The sequence below is a fragment of the Drosophila ananassae genome, chromosome 3L (assembly GCF_017639315.1).
Source record: "Drosophila ananassae strain 14024-0371.13 chromosome 3L, ASM1763931v2, whole genome shotgun sequence".
In the NCBI taxonomy this organism is placed as follows: domain Eukaryota; kingdom Metazoa; phylum Arthropoda; class Insecta; order Diptera; family Drosophilidae; genus Drosophila; species Drosophila ananassae.
The window spans coordinates 7,322,657-7,341,846 of record NC_057929.1 but is presented as its reverse complement, the minus strand read 5'-3'; the positions used below and the strand labels follow the sequence as shown (position 1 = coordinate 7,341,846).

At 44.3% G+C, this 19,190-nt stretch overlaps 1 protein-coding gene across 14 annotated transcripts in view; it reads left to right on the top strand.

Annotated features, from left to right (window-relative positions):
• Window positions 1–6,646: 6,646 nt before the first annotated feature.
• Window positions 6,647–19,190, top strand: part of LOC6494769 — a 33,605-nt gene continuing 21,061 nt past the window's right edge. The window contains exons 1-2 of one of the 14 annotated variants that reach the window (XM_032450501.2): window positions 6,647–6,850; window positions 9,313–11,215. In XM_032450501.2, coding sequence (XP_032306392.1) covers window positions 9,860–11,215 — 1,356 coding nt within the window. In that variant the 5' untranslated portion in view covers window positions 6,647–6,850; window positions 9,313–9,859. The other 13 variants (XM_001959666.4, XM_032450495.2, XM_032450493.2 and 10 more) reach the window with 13 other exon arrangements.

Below are 19,190 nucleotides of genomic sequence, written 5' to 3'. Positions count from 1 at the left end.
GCCACTCAGTCGGCGACACCTGTCAAACTGCCTCCCAGCTTTCCCTTGCCTTTTCCTTCTATTCCATTCCTTGCCTTTCGTTTCGTTTCCCAAGGCGCGTATGTGCGTAGGCATAAAATAAATAAATAAAAAATTGACTACAACCCGGGGGGACGCAAGGATGTGCGGCATGTGAGCTGGTGGGGGTGGGTGGCACCCGTTGGGTGCTATGCTGCCATCTATCTTTCTATCTCCCTCCCGCCCCTACCACTTTTTCGCTCTCTCTCTCGCCCGCTCTCAGCGGGAAAGGGACCCGGGCCGAGAAAATAATATTATGTCGACCCATTGAGACGAGCATGATGTAATTTTCTTTTCCGTTAAGTTTCATTTGCTCGCTGAGTGAAAGTGGCTTTCCCTTGTTGACAATGTCGAGCAAACACACACACAGTTTCCCTTTTTCCTCTTCCGTTTCCTGCCCGGTTCTTTTTTTTTTTTTTTGTTTTTTTTTGGGGCAGGTGCAGCGCGCCTCCGAGTAGGCAATGGTAATTTGCAATTGTAAATTCCATTCGACAGCCGGAGTGAAGCGGCAACTCCAAGTCTTAGCGGAATGACATAATTCCGGGATTCAATTATATTGCCATATTACATAAGCCGATTACAGCGATGATAACAAAGCATTAAACTCATTAGGCGGCCACTTCAACAAATGTCAAACAGAGACAATGGCGCATGGTATCCTTCTCCGAGGAGGAGGAGGATATATAGGCAGGAGAGTGAAAGAGAGACAGTAATGGCAGCTGGCGGAGGCCAGGCCCATTAAATGAACTTATCAATAAAAAAATGAAAGCGGCGGCAAGGAGCGGCAAAAAACAGCACACACCCAAACGAAGTTACAGTGGAGACTCGGTAATAAAAACCAGTAGGATTATAGGAATATTAAAATTTGAAGATATTCGAATTTTAAAAGAAAAGTAAAATGGTTTGCAGTGATCTCTGGAATAGTTTCCTCTTTTTCTCACTTTTAAAAAATTTCCCTCTTAACGCTTTTCCCCTGTACAGTAACAACAAACAGTGAAGGGAAAAAGCCGAGAAAGACAATAAAGGCAAACAGAACATAAATTGAAGCTGGCCGCGCCAAATATCAACAAAAGCTTGGCCAGTGGGCAGTGGCAGGACACGGGCCCCAGAGTGAGAGATAGAGAACCAGCCGGAGAGCGAAAAAAAAAAGATATCGCATATCAAGAAAAATCACAACCGACAGCAGAAAAAAAAACCCAAAATTAAATGTCCCCAGTGGACACAAAAAAAAAAAAATACAAGGGCGGCTAAAGGAGGGGTGGGTGGTGCGTGGGAGTTGGAATGAAAAATGATTGACTTTTATGGTGTAGCGCATATTCGGTCTTTAACATAATATTTGTCATAAAATTAAGGCCCGGCCGAGTGGAAAGAGATGAGGAGTCCTAGATGGTACATTGTCATAAAAAATTTGCTAAATGCCGGCACACACACACAGGAAAGGCTTCCTTCTTTTCTATTTTTTTTTTGACCCAAGAGCCACCCAAGAGTTCATGCAGTTCACAAATTGTGAGGACATACACACGCACTAGCACACGCACACCCATATGTGCACATTTCCGGTTAAAATAATAATGCCCAGGCAGGAGACTGCAAGGCAGAGAAGCCGGAGGAGGAGCCGGTTCGGTTAGGTTGCTGAGGAAGGACGATAGCTACCAACAAAAGCAATAATTATGGCAAACGAGTTTGCCTCGTCTTTCGCCTTTTGTCGCCCATTTTCCTGCTTTGACATAAGCCTTAACCTACAAAGATGCGGACCCCCCCGCGCTATAGCCATCCTTGCCCTCTCCCCCCTCACTCACGCACACACACACACACACATGGACACCCAATGCTGCTGTCATGTACAAGCAACAAAGCAATCGAAGCTTGCCCCTCACTCTCCCAAAGATGCCGACTATTGTTGGCCAGCTACAGTCAAAAAAATATTTTTTTTTAATTTATAATTTATATTTTTTTTTATTTATTTTAATTTTATAAAAATATTTATATTTTATTAACAAAACATAGAGCTATTGTTTGAAAAGCATAATATTAATATCCTTATTTTCAAGTGTAGTATCCTGCAGCTCCTTGCTCCTTGCCATCACCCCTTTCCCGCCCCCTCTCCGCCCACTCCTTTGTCTGTCTTCCCGTTCTTTTCAGTGTGTTTGTGTGCAGGAAATTTCGTTTTATGCGCGAGACAAATCGCACCTTATTATGTGAGGCGCGCATGTATGTGTCCGTGTTTGTGTGTGTGTGTGAAAGTGTATGGGTATGGGTATGGGGCATCGGTGTGGGTGGGCTTGAGGCGTGTGCAGACATTCGGTGGCTTGGCCTGGCTTGGTGTGTGCGTTTCGACTTTGCGACGAGCCATTATCCACACTCATGCACCCACGGTCTATCTATGGCTTTATCACCCAGCAACAAAAACACCCGCACTCACACACCCATCTACAAACACAAACACACCAACACACACACACACACACACTCATACACATACATAGCCACATTCCATAAGAATTTACATTTTACGTGCTGCATATGTAGAGATATAAGGGTTAGGGTGTGAGTGTCCTTAAATGGTTGGCCAGCGAATGCGCTACACTGCTTATCAAATTTTATCACATTTCTGATAATAAAGTTAACAAAATACTAATTTTAACTTAATTTTCAATTTATTTTTATGACACATACACAGGACATGGTATGCGATATGATTTTAAGTTGAAATAAATTAATTTCTCCAGCTAGGGATTATACTTGAACTACGGATATTGTCCTTTTCTTTGTTTACTTTTCCAACCTGCGCCATTGTGGGGGAGGGGGGGATTGCAATAACCTATTTTGGGTAAACCGTTATTCCCAACCACCAACATCCCAACCCAACCACCACCGCCATCCGGTTTAGGTTTTATTGCGCGCATTTAACGGTATCTGTAGCGCCATCTCCAATGGCTGGCAGTTCGCAGTTCGTAGCTGGCATAATTATCAGACAGCAGGGCCCATTTGTGGGTCAAGACGCTCCAAACGAGTCTGAGTTTGAGTCTGAGTCCTTAGTCCTTAGTCCCTAGTCCGATTTCGAATCTGAGTCACAGCCATCCTCGTCCTCGTCCTCATCCTCGTCATCATCGATAAGCGCTGAGCATTAGTTTAGTTTCCCTTTTGCCTTCCAGCGTTTCCAGGAAGGCAGCCGGGCAGACACCACGCCCGCTACAATAACAACAATAACAACGCCCCAACAGCAACAACAACACCAACACCAACAATAAAAAATAATAACGGGACTAAAGGAAGAAAAGGAAGCAGCCAAAAAGAAGCTTCTTTTTTTGTACTTACATACAGAGAAGGACTTATTTCAGGAAGTTATATTCAATAAAATTCATTTTAATAGATAATTTTTAAAAGTAATTTTTAATTAAGGAATATAAAATAATCTTGAAATTATTATAATTAAGCGTTAAATTATTTTAGCTTTTAAAAATTTTGAATATAAGAAAAAGGACTCTGTTTTTCGGGCGGCTTTTGTTTGTTTTTGCTTTTGTTTTTGAGGCTTGAAGGAGGAGGAGCAGGTTGGGGGCAGCAGGACGAAGGGACGAAGGGACGGCAGGACGACAGGACGTTCGGTGGAGGCTCTCTGTGCATCCGCTCGCCGCGTGACTTGCCCGAGGGATTTGGGGGTTGGCGGGGCTATCCTGCCGCTGTCTCCCTTTTTATCACATTGTTTGGCCGCTTTGTGCCTGCGCGAAATTTCATTCACAAAACTTGCCTCTGCCTCCCTCACCCGCTTCTTTGTGTGCGTGTTTGTTTGTGTGTTACTGTGTGTGTGTGTGTGTTTTTGTTTGTGTGTGTGTGTGAGGGTTTCTTTCTGCCTTTGCTCTTCGTGGTGCGTGTGCAAAAAAGACATACAAAAAAAAAAAAGAAAAAAATACGAAAAAAAAAATTAAATAAAATGAGCAGAGCGACTTATGCGAAGGAAGGACTGCGCAAAATCCTTGCCGCTTCCTTTCGCCATCCACTTTCCCCTCCCGCCAGCCATGCCGCTCGTTTCGTTTCGATTCGTTTGCTTTCGTTTTGGTCAGGCGGCGTCCTTGTAACGGTTATATCTGAAAAGCTGAGCGACGAAGCTACCTTGGCACGCTGCTCCTGCTCCTGCTGCTGCTCCTGCTGGCTGGCTGGCTGGCAGCCGAAAACTCGAGCTGGGAAACTGAACTGCGAAACTGAACTGAAACTGAGAAACTGAAGCCTGGCCCCGAAATTGAAGCGGATGCTGTAAATGCCATGCGATGCGATGCGATGCTCAACTTACCCAACTGTCAGATGTGGCGACGATAACGAGTCTGACTCTGACTTGAAAGCAGCAGTAGGCTGCCCGCCTTGCCAGCCTTCCTCCTTCCCGCAGGACATTCTGTTCAACTGCCAGGGTAGTAGGATTTCTCAGAAACTCTATTCTCAAAGAAGATCGTAGCTTGCACTCCTCAAGGATGAGGAGATCCTACTAATGTGATTTATTTCTAAAATTATGGACATATTAGCTTTAAGGACAACTACTTTTAAAGATAACTATTTTTGAGAATTTTCCTCGAAAGAGTATCCAATATTTTAACTAAAAGATTGAAGCTAAACTTTTCCCTTCTAGTTGTTGTTATTATTTTGTTATTTGTGCAGGCATTTTGGTTTTGTTTTCCATTTTCTTAGGTCCTCTCCCTTCCCACACACATACCATAACACTAACACTCACACATACATGCAAGATGGTCGCTCGCCGCAAATTTTCTTGAGGGTTATTCCGTTTCTTATCAATTTCTGCACGCACACCGATACGCTGAGTGAGTATGATGGCGTATGTAAGTGTGTGTGTGTGTGTGTGTGTGTGTTGTGCGCCCGCATAAGTTTGACACATTCATATCCTTGCCACAAACACCAGCGAGCCATCTTCCATCTACCATGCTCTCGATGTCCTGGCCTGGCACTTTCACTCTTCTCGTGATTCTTCTTGGGTGATTTCTTCATGTTATTGTTGCTGTTGCTGTTGTTGTTGGGTGGGTCCTTTGCTTTGCTTGCTTGCTTGCTTTCCTTGTCCTGTTGTCCTTGCATGTGTCACAGTTATTGATTGGAATGCGCATAAATTGAAGCAAACTGCTTTCCAAGCCAAATCATTTTCGCCCGCTTTCCTTCTTCCGCTTTGTTGTTCCTTCATTCCCTCATATTTTCTTTTTTTTTGTACGGTTTGTTTTGCTTTCTCACTTCACTTGGTCACTTTCACTTTCGGCTTTGGCCCTCAGATCGGATCGGATCGGGTGTGGCTAATGCCCAATGTCGGGCGGGCGGGCATCCCCTTTTTGATTTGTCGAGGCAGTTACTTAAGTTAATTACCAAAAAAGAAAACTTAATAATTCAAGTGCTGTCTGTCCTCCCATTCACTGGATCGCTCCTTAAACCTCACCCCTTCTATCCTGCATGGCATCTCTCTGACTAACCGCCAACTATTGAGTGAGTGGCTGGTTCGGCTGCTGTCGAGTGTCTGTTTGAAGGTCGGCCCGGCCTTGGACACTCATAGCAATTGGCCTGCCACTGCTACCACTGCCGGCAAGTGTCCTGAAACGAAATATTCATCACCGAATTGGTCATCAGTCAGATTCAAATTCTTTAGGCTCCTGTGTAGATATATACATTTAGGGAATATTAAAAAGAAACATTCTTAACTAACTATACCTTTAATCTTCATCAGAAGTGGCAGCTAAAACATATCTTACCTGAATAAATATAAAAGGATTTATGAAAAGGATTAAAAACTATCTAATCTTTATCAGGATTATCAGCAGAAACATTATCTTACCTTTACCATTATCTTAATCCATAGGAACTACAGATTTATGATCATAAACCATTATCCTTTAAACCTGATTCCCTAATTTTTTTAATAAACAACCTCCCACTAGTTATCCTGTTTAATTGCCAATAAAAAACTAACTAGAACCCAAGACAACAGGACCTAAAAAATGCATTCCCCCCATGTCCTGGCACCTGGTAATTATCACTCCATCGACTGCGACAACATCCTGACTTTGCCTGCCTTTGCCTGCCTTTGGCGGGCATCTGACTCGTAAGCTGGCGGGCGAAACTAAAACACGTCGAGTGGGATTAAACGACATTATAGGGTATTACACATTTAGGCCAAGTGAGACAAAGACAAAACGCCATAACGAAATGCGCATACAAAAAGGCCGAGAAGCCGAGATGCAAACGGCAAAACCGAAAAGCAAATCTAAACGTAAAGGGAAAAGGCAAAATGAAATAGATGAGTTGAGTCAAGTGGTGACTTTTGAGTGACTCTCTCGGTTGCTCCACTTCCCACCCACCTCTACCTTTGCCCCCTACCTCCACCCACCTCCAGCTCGCAAAACTCCCAATCCCCCGCACCTCTGTGACAGTCTGTGTTTGGGGCCGTGTGATTAAGTGCCCTGCAGCAAGTAATTCTTCTTACTTCAACTCGAACTGGCCTTTTAGAATTGGTTTTCGAAAAAGCTGCCGCTAACAGAGCTCTGTTATCTACTCTGTTAACCAGCTAACGGTATCATTAGCTGGAAGGATGGCACAGGAGAGCGACAGCGCATGGAAAAGGAAAGCGGTGAGCGGTCTCTCTCGGTTGTCAGCTGCTGTGCCCTCGGGCGTGAGTTCGGCTCAAACGTCGGATGTGTTCGGTAAGGATTCGGGTCCTTGTGGCACGCTCGCACATTCCAGGCGAGCGCCATCTGCAATTGTGGCACAGTCAGTGCCGTTTGGGGCCATCAGCAGGAAGCAGGATTGTACGGTATTTGTCCTGCGACGTCGCGTCCACAAAACACACAATTCTAGCCTGTAAAATCAGCAGCAAATACCAGGCAGCAAACACTACAGCACTTCAGCAAACAGTGAATCTAACGGTATTCGGGCCTTTTTCAAAAACCAATCTCCATTGCGTGGCTTGGGGCAGGCGAAAAAAAGAAACTTTTCGAAACGAAAGCTATCCGAAGCGAATAGAATCGAATCGAATCGAATCGTATCGTATCGAATCGAAAAACGTAACGTAAACTCTAAGAAAATCTGCCAAGCATAACTCTCGAGCACTGCCTACCACGCCCCCCCGTAACCAACCGTGTGTCCTCGCCCACATGCGAAAATAACCGTTACACGGCAATTGATGCTGCGCTCTGCGAAGAATATCTCCCGAGTATATAATACATATTTACATATTTTGCACATAGGTATTAGTCCAGTATTAGCCACTTTAATAGTGTTACAATGAAATTCCAAAATTTTTTAAATAAATAACAAGAAAAACATAGTGCTCTCGAACCCGATAACTCGCCTGGAAATCGCCAAATAAAAAAAAGAAATGAGCAACCCGAAACGGTAGCTTCGGTAAATGTTATATAATGCAAAAAATTAATGCGCCCCGCATTTGAAGAAGTCTGGTCGTAATAAATCGGTTCAATTCCCAACGCAGAGCAAAATCCCATTTGTAGGGAATCTAAAAATGAGTGTTTGAAAGTTTCGTGGTACGTTCCGGGCTTATATAAGCGGCTGTTGTACTGAAATGAAAGGATCCCACAGCTAGCACACGCACCAACAAAAAAAAAGGAAAAAAAAGAGAAAATCCTTATACATATACACCTACCCACGAGTGTGCGTGTGCGTCTGTGTGCGTGTGTGTGTGTGTGTGTGTGTGTGTGCGCAGTGTCAACGCAGCAAATAAAACAAAAGTGAAAGTTAACACACAAAGATCAGAGGAAGAAAGCCCTCCGAAAAAAGCGAAGAGGACAATCAAGGATTTAAATAATACAAGAAAATGCTGAATACAAATTGTAGTCTATTGTTGCAAACACGTTCACAAATTAAGGACCTTCAACAATATTCTTTTTTTTTTTATTAATTTTTTCAAACAATAACTAAAATGGCTGAAGGGAAAATCATTTCATATATTTTTTTTGGACGCTGATAAATATGCTACGATTTCCACTTCTTGGACTTTGGCTCTAACACCAATACTAACGTACTGCTAAAGAGAGAGAGAGTGTGAGAGGGAACACGCATAGGCTTACCACCAATACACGAGCATAATGGTTACAGTTGCGAAAGGGGGCGACTTCTTAGGCTCTGCTTCAGCTTCTTCTTATACAGCATCTTATTCCAAGCAACTTCTTCTTCTTGTTCATGGTGGGGCTCTTCTTCTTCTGCTTGTGTGAAATAAAAAAATGGCATGCGGAGTGCTTGCCTGGCTGCCCTAAGTAACTACTCACACACAGGCACACGCAGCGAAGGAGAGAGAACGAGAGTGAGTGGGTGGATGGGTGAGAGAGACCCACACACACACACACACACACACTAAGAGGGGTGTACACCCACGAGTTCTCGTTCTCCTTGCGGATCCGTCCGCTGTTTTTGTGTTTGCAGCCAAACCAACAAAAACAACAACAACAAAAACAGCAGCAAGGACAACAACAACAAAAAAAATATAAGCCACGAGAGAAACGAGCAGAGAAAAGCAGAGCAGCAGCCGCTGGCTGCGAATTATATAAATTTCTTTGCACTGTTCGTTAGTGTATGTGTTAGTGTGTGTGTGTTAGATATACGGGATTTTCACGACCGTTTTTTTCGGCTTTCTTCTTTTGTGCGGTGTTCGCGTTCGGTTCGGTTGCGAAAGCTTCGGAAAAACGAAGAGCTGGACCTTTCCCTCTCTCTCTGTCTATCTCTTTCGGCAATGCTCCTTTTCCCCCAAATACCGTTATTTGCAAAATCTTTAATTATAATATGATCAGAAATTTGTTTGTTAATAATATTTAAAAAAAGAGAAGTAAAGTTCTTAGAATAGAATATTTTTGGGAAATAGTATTTTCCAATAAATAGCGGTATCTTGGCGATTAGGAGAGGAGGAGCATAGCCAGAGAATGTGGAGCGCATTGGCAAATCAAGAGCGTGAGCGCACAAAACATTTTCTAACCGTTATTTTTTTTTTCCAAATTCGGAAGGATAACTGAAAAACACACATTAAAATCGGGAGAAACAAAATGCCATAATGTTAACCCAACAAAGTGCTATTAACTAAAAAATAAAACACCAAAAAAGAAACACACCTAACCTCACTTCTTTGTATCAGTGTAGATTTCTTAATTCATTTATTATGTGAGCAACCCAAACCCCCTTAATGAAAGAAATTTAAGAAAAGAAAAGTAAAAGCCAAAACCAAAATCAATTCAACGAAGAAAACGAATTTCAAAAATGTCCAATTTCAAGGTTACTGTGCACCACCAACACCCTCACCACCACCACCACTAATTGCAACAATAGCAGTAATAATATGCAAATGAAATAAAATCGAATTAAACGGAGTCGGAAACGGAAACGGAGTGTGAAAGTACGAGTCAAGTACGAGTCGCGAATGAATCAGTTTTAGCCTTAAATCGTTAACAAAACAATACAGTGTCTTGGCCGACTGGGATTAAGGCCGGGATTAATGCCGCTGAATGCAGGGATCGGATCTGGGCAGCAACTGAAGCTGGAGCGGCAACGGCGAGAACAAGATCAGGATCAGGATAAGGATCAGGATCGAAAGGATCGCCAGGATAGGCGGGTGCTGGAACGGGAGCCGCAGCTGGAGCTAAAGCTGAAGCTGGAGAAGGAGCTGGAGCTGGATCCGGATCAGAACCGAACAAGTCCGCAGCCCACACTACTACTGATGATGATGGGGCCATGAGCCCATCATTACTCGCATTGAATTGGAGTCGCAAGCGCGTCTCAAGCGGGCCTGCACCATGCTAGCACCGCCGAACCCGAGGTCAATATGCGGCCAGGACCCGGGCTGGTCGTGATGGCGCTTGCGTTTATTTCGGGGGCTCGGCGTGGCAGCAGCAGCAGCATCAGCTCAACACTAGCAGCAACAGCAGCACCAACAACATCGGCGGCAGCAGCAGCAGCAGCAGCAGCAACATCAGCAGCAGCAGCAACAACACTCGGAGCAACTGCAGCAGGAGTAACTAGCGATACTGCAGCAGGTCTAGCGGGCGGAGGAGGGAGGGGAAGAGGCAGAGAAAGGGGAGGAGTAGCAGGAGGAGGAGGAGGTGGAGGAGGCGGCGGAGGAGGAGGAGTTGCAGCAACGTTACCGTCCACTGGCGTATCGTCGTCATTCGTTCGCAGCTCTGGCTCATACCTGCTGCCCATCTTCCTGCCCCCTCATCTCGAGTTCGCGCTTCAGTTTCCCATTCAAGACCACGCCCACGAATCGCCAGTCGCCGCCACCAGGATTGGAGGAGATCGGCATCAGCGACGGCGACGACGCGACAGTAGTAGCAGCAGCAGCAGTAGTACCAGAGACATTGCAGGACGGGCAGGCGGAACAGGAACCGGAATCGAAATCGGAAACAGAGCAGAGTCAGGTACGGGAGCAGGTGCCGGGGACAAGGGTGCGGTAACAGGAGCAACACCAGCCACCGAGTCCAGTGAAGGCAACAACGAGGAGGAAGACCAAAATCTCGAGGCTCCGGAAGAGAGCGGCCTGCCCGTGCAGTTCCCATCGTCGCAGGCCTTCGACGAGGACGAGGACATCTTTGCCCTGGTCGCTGAGGACGATCTGCTGTCCGAGGAGTCCTTTGATCGCCTGATAAAGCTCAGTGAAGACGCCGACGAGGAGGACTACAACCAACAACAGCAGCAGCAGCAGGAGCAACATCATCGGCAGCCACACGAAACGGAAACGGAATTAGATACGGAGGCGGAGACCGAAACAGAAGCGGAAGTGGAAGCAGAATCGGAAACGGAAACCGAACAGCAGCAGCAGGACGAGAGTCGTCTGATTGATGAGAGTGTCCTGCAGCACAACGATAACAGGAACATCCAACCGGAGCAGTTCCCCGCCAGCAACAGTAACAGTAACGATAATAGTAACAATAACAAACGAGAGGCCAGCGACCACATCCTTGATGCCCAGACGGCCCAGCTGATTGGTCACCAGGATAACAGCTTGTCCGCCGTGGCCACCACCGAGTCAGCAGGTGCCGGCAACGCCACTACCAACACATCCTTGCCAGCACCCGTGGATCTCAAGAAGTCCATACTCGGCACTGCTAGCTCGTTAACACGCCTTAATCCTTGGATATCAGCCTGTGATCTGGCACAGCCGGGCACAGCAACCGACTTGCAGGTGAGTCTTGACTTAAAGCAGGATTAAAGCATTATCCTTTTTTGATTTTATTCAAATGATAGTATTTAATAAGTCTTGAAGATAGTCTATTTATTAATTATAATTGTTGGCTTGAACCGATTTTAAAGATGTCCTTTTTGTGACAAAGATTAAGTTCTCAGTCGCCTTTTCTTTCGGTGCAATTTGTCAAGCGGTTGACAACAAAGCAGAGCTTAAGTGCACACGGATACAAAAATGAAGAAATACGAACAAAGGACCACTCGAATGCATATACAAATTGTGTGCATTTGGAGGGATTCCGGAGGCAGTCCCTGGCCACTGCAACTCGGCAATATTGAAAGCTGTTGTCAATTGCTGGCATCGAATGCTTTCCAATTCAAAGTTCATGTGCCAAGGCATAGGAAATCGAATAGGATAGGAGGGAGAGAGGTAGAGATAGATCCTTGGTCCTGGTTTTCAAGAATAGTATTTATAGGTTTTCAAGTAAATTAAAGTTTCGTAAACTGGAAGTAAAGTTTGCAAGGAAGGCAAGGAAGGCCTCTTCCACATTATTATTGCCAGTTATTCTGGCCATCGAGCAAGCTACTTCTGTTTTGTTGGCTTGCCACTCAAACGGCCAAAGGAAAAAGTGTGTTTTTTTTCGCTTACTTTCCCATTGTGACAATTGTGTGGCACATCTTCGACCACTTGAAGTGCCACGACAGCATCATCATCGCCACCACCCCAACCACCACCACCACTACTAGCCCCATAATGATCTTCATCATCATTGGAATCATCAGTGGCAGCCTGGAAACTGGCAGAACGTGCTGCAAATCAACGAAAATGCTTTGGTAATTGTAGTAGAACGAGGACGAAAGGAGAGCGCACAGGACATGGGCGGGTAAACACTTTCAAATTGATTTCTTTTTTGCCGTTTGGTAGCTTTCTCGCTTTTGGTAGCTTGCCAACAAAAAATCCTTGCTAACCACTCACCTATGGAAGCCTGCCACCATCCGTGCCTCCATGCCACCGAATTGGCTCTGCCAAGTGTAATTGAGATCTTAATATTTATTAATGCATTCTTGCCTCTGCCATTTGCCACTTGCCACTTGCTACTTGCCATCTACTTTTGGCTTAATGCAAATTTAATTGAAGGGAACTATTCTTCTCTATCTATCTTTTTTAGAGGAATTCCCTTAAGGAACCGCAACTTACGAGTACTTTTCCTGACAGATAGACAATTAGCTGCTTAAGTCGGTGCTCAACTATTGATTTTCCAATTATTTCAGAGAGGTTTTCACCTCCAAATGTATTTCATTTCGATTGTCTATCACTTAACCTGGCATGCCATTCCGCGTCAGTCTGTCAGCCTGTCGGCAATTAAGCAATTAAGTCAATCAAGTCAAGGACATTACCTTAACTAGCGAATAAAAGCTTATATTTACTCAAAGATTCATTATTAAGCATTTCACTTGAAGTTTGAAGTTCAAACATGTCACTTTCCATACTTTCCACTTCAGTTTCAACGCCTTGCTAATCGAATTCCCTCACAAAGGCCTGTTCCAGCTTTCAATTTAGCCGTGTCCTGCCGAAAAAGGGCACCTCTTGCTGCAAATTAGCCAACAGTTCTTCAATTTCGGGGCTCAGAATGGGGCTTAGCTTTCTGTTGTCCATTTTGCCCTTTGCAGCTGCCACTCTTGCTGCCACTTTTTGCCTACGCGCGAGTTCAGAATTTATGATGGCAGTGCAGTATTCGCGGCATTCGGCGGCCTGTTGATGTGTTGATGGCCCAGCCCAGCCCAGCCATCCTGCCTCTAGGCCCTTGTCACTGTGTCGAGTGCAGGTCCCAGCTTCCCTGGATCTCGACAGTAAGGACTTTGCAGCAAGGCTGCTCGAAGCTGTGTCCTTAGGGCCTGGAATTACGTGGCTGCATTGCACATCGACACTCTTGTGGCACTTTAGGCCATGTCACGAGTCAGGAGTGTCTGGGAAGTGCGATTCGCATATTGATTGCAACCTGGATCCTATATCCTGGAATTGAGAAAAGTGTGGGTAGTTTACAGGTGATTTAATCGATAGCTCCGACTCCCTTGCCGATTGGCATTTTGTTTCTAGTTTCGTTTGGCAAATGGAACTCTGCCTCTCCGATCGGTGGCACAATAATTCATTGAATTCCAAAACTTTTCACAGCAGCCTGGCAGTGGCAATGGCAGGTTGCAGGTTGTAGGTTTCTGGTTGCAAGTTGCAAGCCCTCGAATTCAATTAAAAATCCGTTAGCTTTGTGAAATTTCATTCAAAATTTGTGTAGAGCTTCGCCAGAAAAGCCAGCCAGCATATATGTTAGCCCCGTGGAGGGTTCAACTTTAGCTGAGAACTGAGCGAATGTTTATTTGTGTCAAGGATGTGTATAAAATCAATTATTTTGTAAGCAGTAGCTGCTGCTGTGGCAGTTGCAGTTGCTGCTGCTTCTGCTGTTGCAGGTGCTCTTGCTGTTGCAGATTGTAGGTTGCTGCTCATACTGCTGATTACATCATATCCCCACAGTCGTCGAGACGTCGAGTCAACGGAACCCAGCCAGACACAAACAACCGAAAAGTGTCATCAATTTTCCGCCAGTAGGCAAATGGATGACATTTCTATAGAATATGGTCTGAATGCCCAGAGAGTTGCTGGCAATTCTCTATTGAAATGATAGCGATTTATTATATTTTATTAAAACGAAAGGGGTATCCTTGATTTTCCCTTTAAGTATAAACTTAAATAGTCGAGAAAAATGTAGAAAATCAGATTAAATTGTTGCCACATTAGACACTTCACACAACAGACAAAGTTTAATTAGTTGGCATCAGATTAAACGAGGCTAAGAAGCATGGTTCGTGCCTGAATCGGTTTAAACGTTAATTACCAACAATTTGCATTTCGAGCTTGGCCAGAAGTTGCCGACCAACCGACCAACTTGGCCCTGAAGTCTGTGACTGAGACTGGGACTGGGGACCTGGCGCGTGCATTGATTGGCTCATTAGTGGGGAGGTGAGTGAGAGGTGATTCCAGAGGTCGTTTTCCTTTGCGTTTGCAATGTCCAGGCTAAATACACAAAACAATTACATTAACCCCCAGAGGGGGTGGTTGGCAGCTGCAAATGGGAGACTGTGAAGGAGGAGCCACATCCTGCGCGGACTAATGCAATTATGCCCAGTGCCTGGACCCTCAGCACGTACATATAGTTATTGCCATGGGACCGGGGAGCACTAAGTGGAGCACTGCTGCAGTTTTCCACTTTCCACTCCATTCCTATGCTGCACTCGGAGCGGAGCATTCATTTCATTTCGTTTTGGTTTTTCATTTGTGCTGGCGCAGGGCGTAAATTATTCAATGAGCATTGTTTCAGCAAAAAGTTGCAAAATGAATTTCTACTCAAGAATTTCATTACGAGTTCGAAAACAAGCAAACGCCGCAGGGATCTGAGAGTAGGGTGTAGTGGGAGTGGGGAGTGGGGAGTAGGGAGCTGGAAGTGCAAAAAGGATACGTTCTACTACAGTGAAAAGAGATAGCAAACAGAGAGAGAGAGAGAGGGAAAGAAACAATGGCCAGGATACTTCTGGGCTTTCCTTTTTGTTGCTTGTCCACAGCTGTCCACATGTTTACATCTCATTTCATTAAATTCATTCAACTTATTGTTCTCATTAGAAAAGGGACGAACAGAGTGAGAAGGAGATATGGCATATAGGTGGCACACACACACACACACCCACTCACACACACATACTCTCTTATGCGAAATGCCGGTAAATGTTTGACAAATTAATGTTGATAAAATTGTGTGGCATAACGACAGGCGCCTGGGCCTTCGAGTGCGTGGTGCGTGTGTGTCCTTTAGGCAAACAAATATGTGATGTGACAGACAGACAGGTGCGTCGCCTTTTTTCATTCTGTTGCTGTTGTTGTTGTTGTTGTCGATGTCCTCCATTAATCCCTCACTTCTCAGACTCTCTCGGCCTTTTATTTGGGGCGCGGTTTTTAGCCAACAAAAAAAAAAAAAAAAAATGAAATGTTCCCTTGCAAGCATTTGTTTGCCCGTTAATGGGCTCTCGGGGCCATATAGATTGATATACGCATAAATAATGAGTGATAAATACGGGTGCTGTTTAAATATGATTAAAATGATATGCAGAGCCTGCCAGTGGGCCAGTGGGCCAGTGGGCCAGCCAGCCTGCCAGCGGGCTCTTCGACTTGATGGATTGCCTTTGATAATGGCCATAAAACATAATTCCTACATTATTGCATTAGCTGGCGAGGTGGTACTGATCTGGGCTGGGAGGTATGGTGTTTATTATGTACATATACTTTTATTATTATGTTTCAAAATACACACAAGAGTGGAATTTAATTTATTGAAAATGCTTACGAGGAAAGCCAATCCCCGAGAATCTTATAAACTATTAAGGAGCGTCATGAAAACCATTTTGAGAAATCACTGAAACAACATCTCCCTCCTCTGGGTTTCTTTTTGTTTTGTTTTTTTTTTTTGGCTGACTTGGCGTTGCGTGTTGAAACAATTTGTCCCCTTGGATTAGACCTTCGGGAGCGTTCAGTGAATAATGCACGAAATGTAATTGTCCTGACAGAAATCTTTGTACTCTCAGGACTCTGATTGGATGGTAGGTAGGACTTAGCCGCTGACTTGGAATTCGGAGAAAATGAGAATGGTTTTGCATCCATTTAGCGTTTGCCTGCCAATTGCACATCGAAAATTGTTGCATAATTGCGGAAAGGAGCAATAGAGCTGTGCGAATCGCATGTCCTGACTGGCTGCCAGCCGGATTACACTTGTTATGCAAAGCAATGCAGCTGGCAAATGCGTGCAGATCGACAAATGTGCAAAACAATGCGAAATGGCTACGAATCTGCCAAGCGTTCACTGCGGCGATGGAGTGGGTAGTGGGAGGACATAAGGTAGCTGGGTGGAGGCGTGACCGGGTTCATGTTTATGATTTTGACAACAAAACGGCAACGAATCCGAGCCAACACCAAGGTGAAATGCTGGGTGGGGATCAGAAGATGGCCCAGCCATGTGACAAACAATTTGCCTACGACCCGCAATCCACTAGCCCACCAGCTCACTCTCCACCCACTCACCCACTGTAGTTCCCCTCGCAACTCACAAACGCCTGTCCCTTGCGGCTTTCAGCCACGTCAACGCGGCAGTGTGTCTGTGCCAGTTTATGTGTGGGCGTGACCCATCCCCCCCACCATATATCAGAGTGTGTGTCGGCTGTCAGTTTTTACGCTTCTGCAGAACACAAACACACTCACACACACACATCCACTGACGAACTGCATAAATATCTAAGCAAAAATGCGGCAGCCAACGAATAACTGATACCTCTGCGGGCGAATTGCTGAAAATGCAAGAAACAGGACACCCGAAAGCATCAATAAACCAAAAACCCATGAAGCTCGCTCAGTTATTCCACCATATATGGTTTCAAATAAAAATATAAAATGGCGAGTAATAAAGCTTCCAATTTAAATCAACGGTAGTGTTATCTTTTATAACTAAGAGATAAAATTAAATCACAAAATGAAACTAAAAATGGGTGGTTGAAAGTGGAAGTTTATAGGTCGATTTGTGAAAATTAAAAAAAACTTAAACTTTTAAATTTATTGGTAATTTATAGTTGAAGAAAGATTTGTTAAGACAAAGCTAAAATAAAAGTTAACAGTTGCCTAGTTTTTTATTTTGAAATAATAAAAAATCTACGGTTCTCTTATGGCTTTCCTAAATATCACTCATACGCCCTGTTATCCTCAAATTTGCATTTGTTTCTTTTAATAATAGTCTGGAATTTTAAATGAAAATGTTAACAAGAAAAGGATAATAATATATCTAAAATATCTACCTCAAATGAAAAGTTTTTTGCCCTTAAAAATAAAAAAGTTTGGTTTAAGAAAATTAAGTATACGCCCTGTGAAACATGGAAGCTCTACTTCCTCCCAAGAAATATTTGCTTCCAATGCTAGTTAAAACTTTTACATCAGCTTTTTTTGCTTTTAATATTACCAATAATATATAAAATATTGTTTTTACCCTTGTTCCAGAAGGGTATCCTTCACACACACATTTATATGTGGGCTTGCATTTGAAAATTTGAGTGCTGCTTGCGACATGTTCTTGGGCTGTTGTTGTCGTTTCCATTGCCGTTGCATTTTTTTCCCTTGCCTGCATTGTTGACAGGCGTTAAAATTTGACATACACCCGCACACCCACACACACTAGCACACCCACACCCACACTAATACTGGCATATGCCTTATGTCCTGATACGGATGTGTGTTTGTGTTTGTACATTGTTTGAATTGCCCGTCGAGGTTAAGCTGTAACATTTAAAGTGTTGTCGGTTCCGTTTGCCGTTTTCCATTGTTGTTGCATGTTGCTGTTGCATGTTGTTCTTGTTGTTGTTGTTGTTTTAGTACAGCTGTTGGTGTTTAGCTCAAGTGCACTTTGGGTTTTTTCCCATTCTGGCCTCAGAAGTTGACATTCCTTCTGCTGCCAAGAAGGCTGACAGATTTCAATTGCCACCCTCTGAGGCACACTAGCATCCAGGCACCCGGACCACTCGGAAAAGTTTTGAATAATATTTCGCTTGGAATAACCCCCGGCAGCACCTCAACAATTAATCAAGGCATTAATTTCTTATGGCATTTACGGGTTAACCAGCCTTTGAGGCCAAATGAGGCATGTCGCACATCCATCTGAGATTGTGTCGCAGGACTCGAGCTGTGTCATGGGTCAAGTGGCAGTCAGGTCCTCAGCCTGCTCAGCCTCCTTGGCTCCACGCCCTTTTAGCCCCATCCACGCCCTTTTTTTCTCTGCGGCTGACATCATTGTGCGACAAGTCCATTTTCATTGTCTAAGCATTTAGGAGCTCGTCCTCCCTTCGTGGCTTATTAGACATTGTGGCCCCGCCTCTCTGGCGAACCTGCACAAAGGATCACACTCACAAAGGACATCCCCAGCTATCTGACCAGCTATCTGTCTAAGAGTGTGTGTGTGTGTAGTTGTAGGCGTGTGCCATTAGCCATAATGCATACTCCATTATGCCGGCTTTGTTTGAGTTTTTCCGTTGTGTGTGCAACGTTCTGCACCTAGAGAAAAGATTTCTTAAGATTTATTATTAATTTAATTAAATTTTGTATCTTAACATACCAAAAAAAGCTTAACAGATCTTTGGTAGATTAAATTTAAAGGGAAGTTTATGGAAAAGTTATCAGATCATACAGTTTTTTCTTGTCCTGATTGGGGAGGCGGTTCTCATGCAACTTGTTGTTTTGCGGCACAATGCCCAAAGCCATCTGGCTGTCAGTCAGTTTCAGGTCCACACAGCAAAGTTAATGACAACTTGCATAAGAACACTTTTGGCCCCCGACTAGAGAGAGATGGCCACATCATGGCCAGAAAGAGACAGAGTGGCAGAGGGATAGAGTCTGACCCGACACACACATGAATTGTTTAACATTTTGCCATGGGGCCTTGGCCATTGGAATTCCTGTTGCAATTTCACTTATCCTCAGACCAGATATGAATATTTCATGTCCTTTTCACTGCACAACTACCCCTCTCGACTGCCCTCGACTACCCCGGACTATCCAGACTGCATTCAATGTGCTACCCAAAAATGTAAGACAATTATGGCCAATGGATTTTAACACTATCCGAGGGGCGGTGAGTTCAGGAAATATTGAAGAATGTCCGATGGCCTGGAAACTTTTCCGTTGTGTGTTCTCCGAACTGAATACAAAATTCATGAATCCCTGGCTCTTGGTACTCAGTCCTTGGAAATTGATTCGAAAGGTCTTTTGGACTAAAGTCGATTTGGAAAGTGTTTAATGACAGTCGTCAGCTATGCTCCTTCACTCACTTTTCACAGAATATGCATAAATTAATTATTAATTGGATTTAGTGGCGCTCTGGCGCGCTTCAATCTCAAGTGTG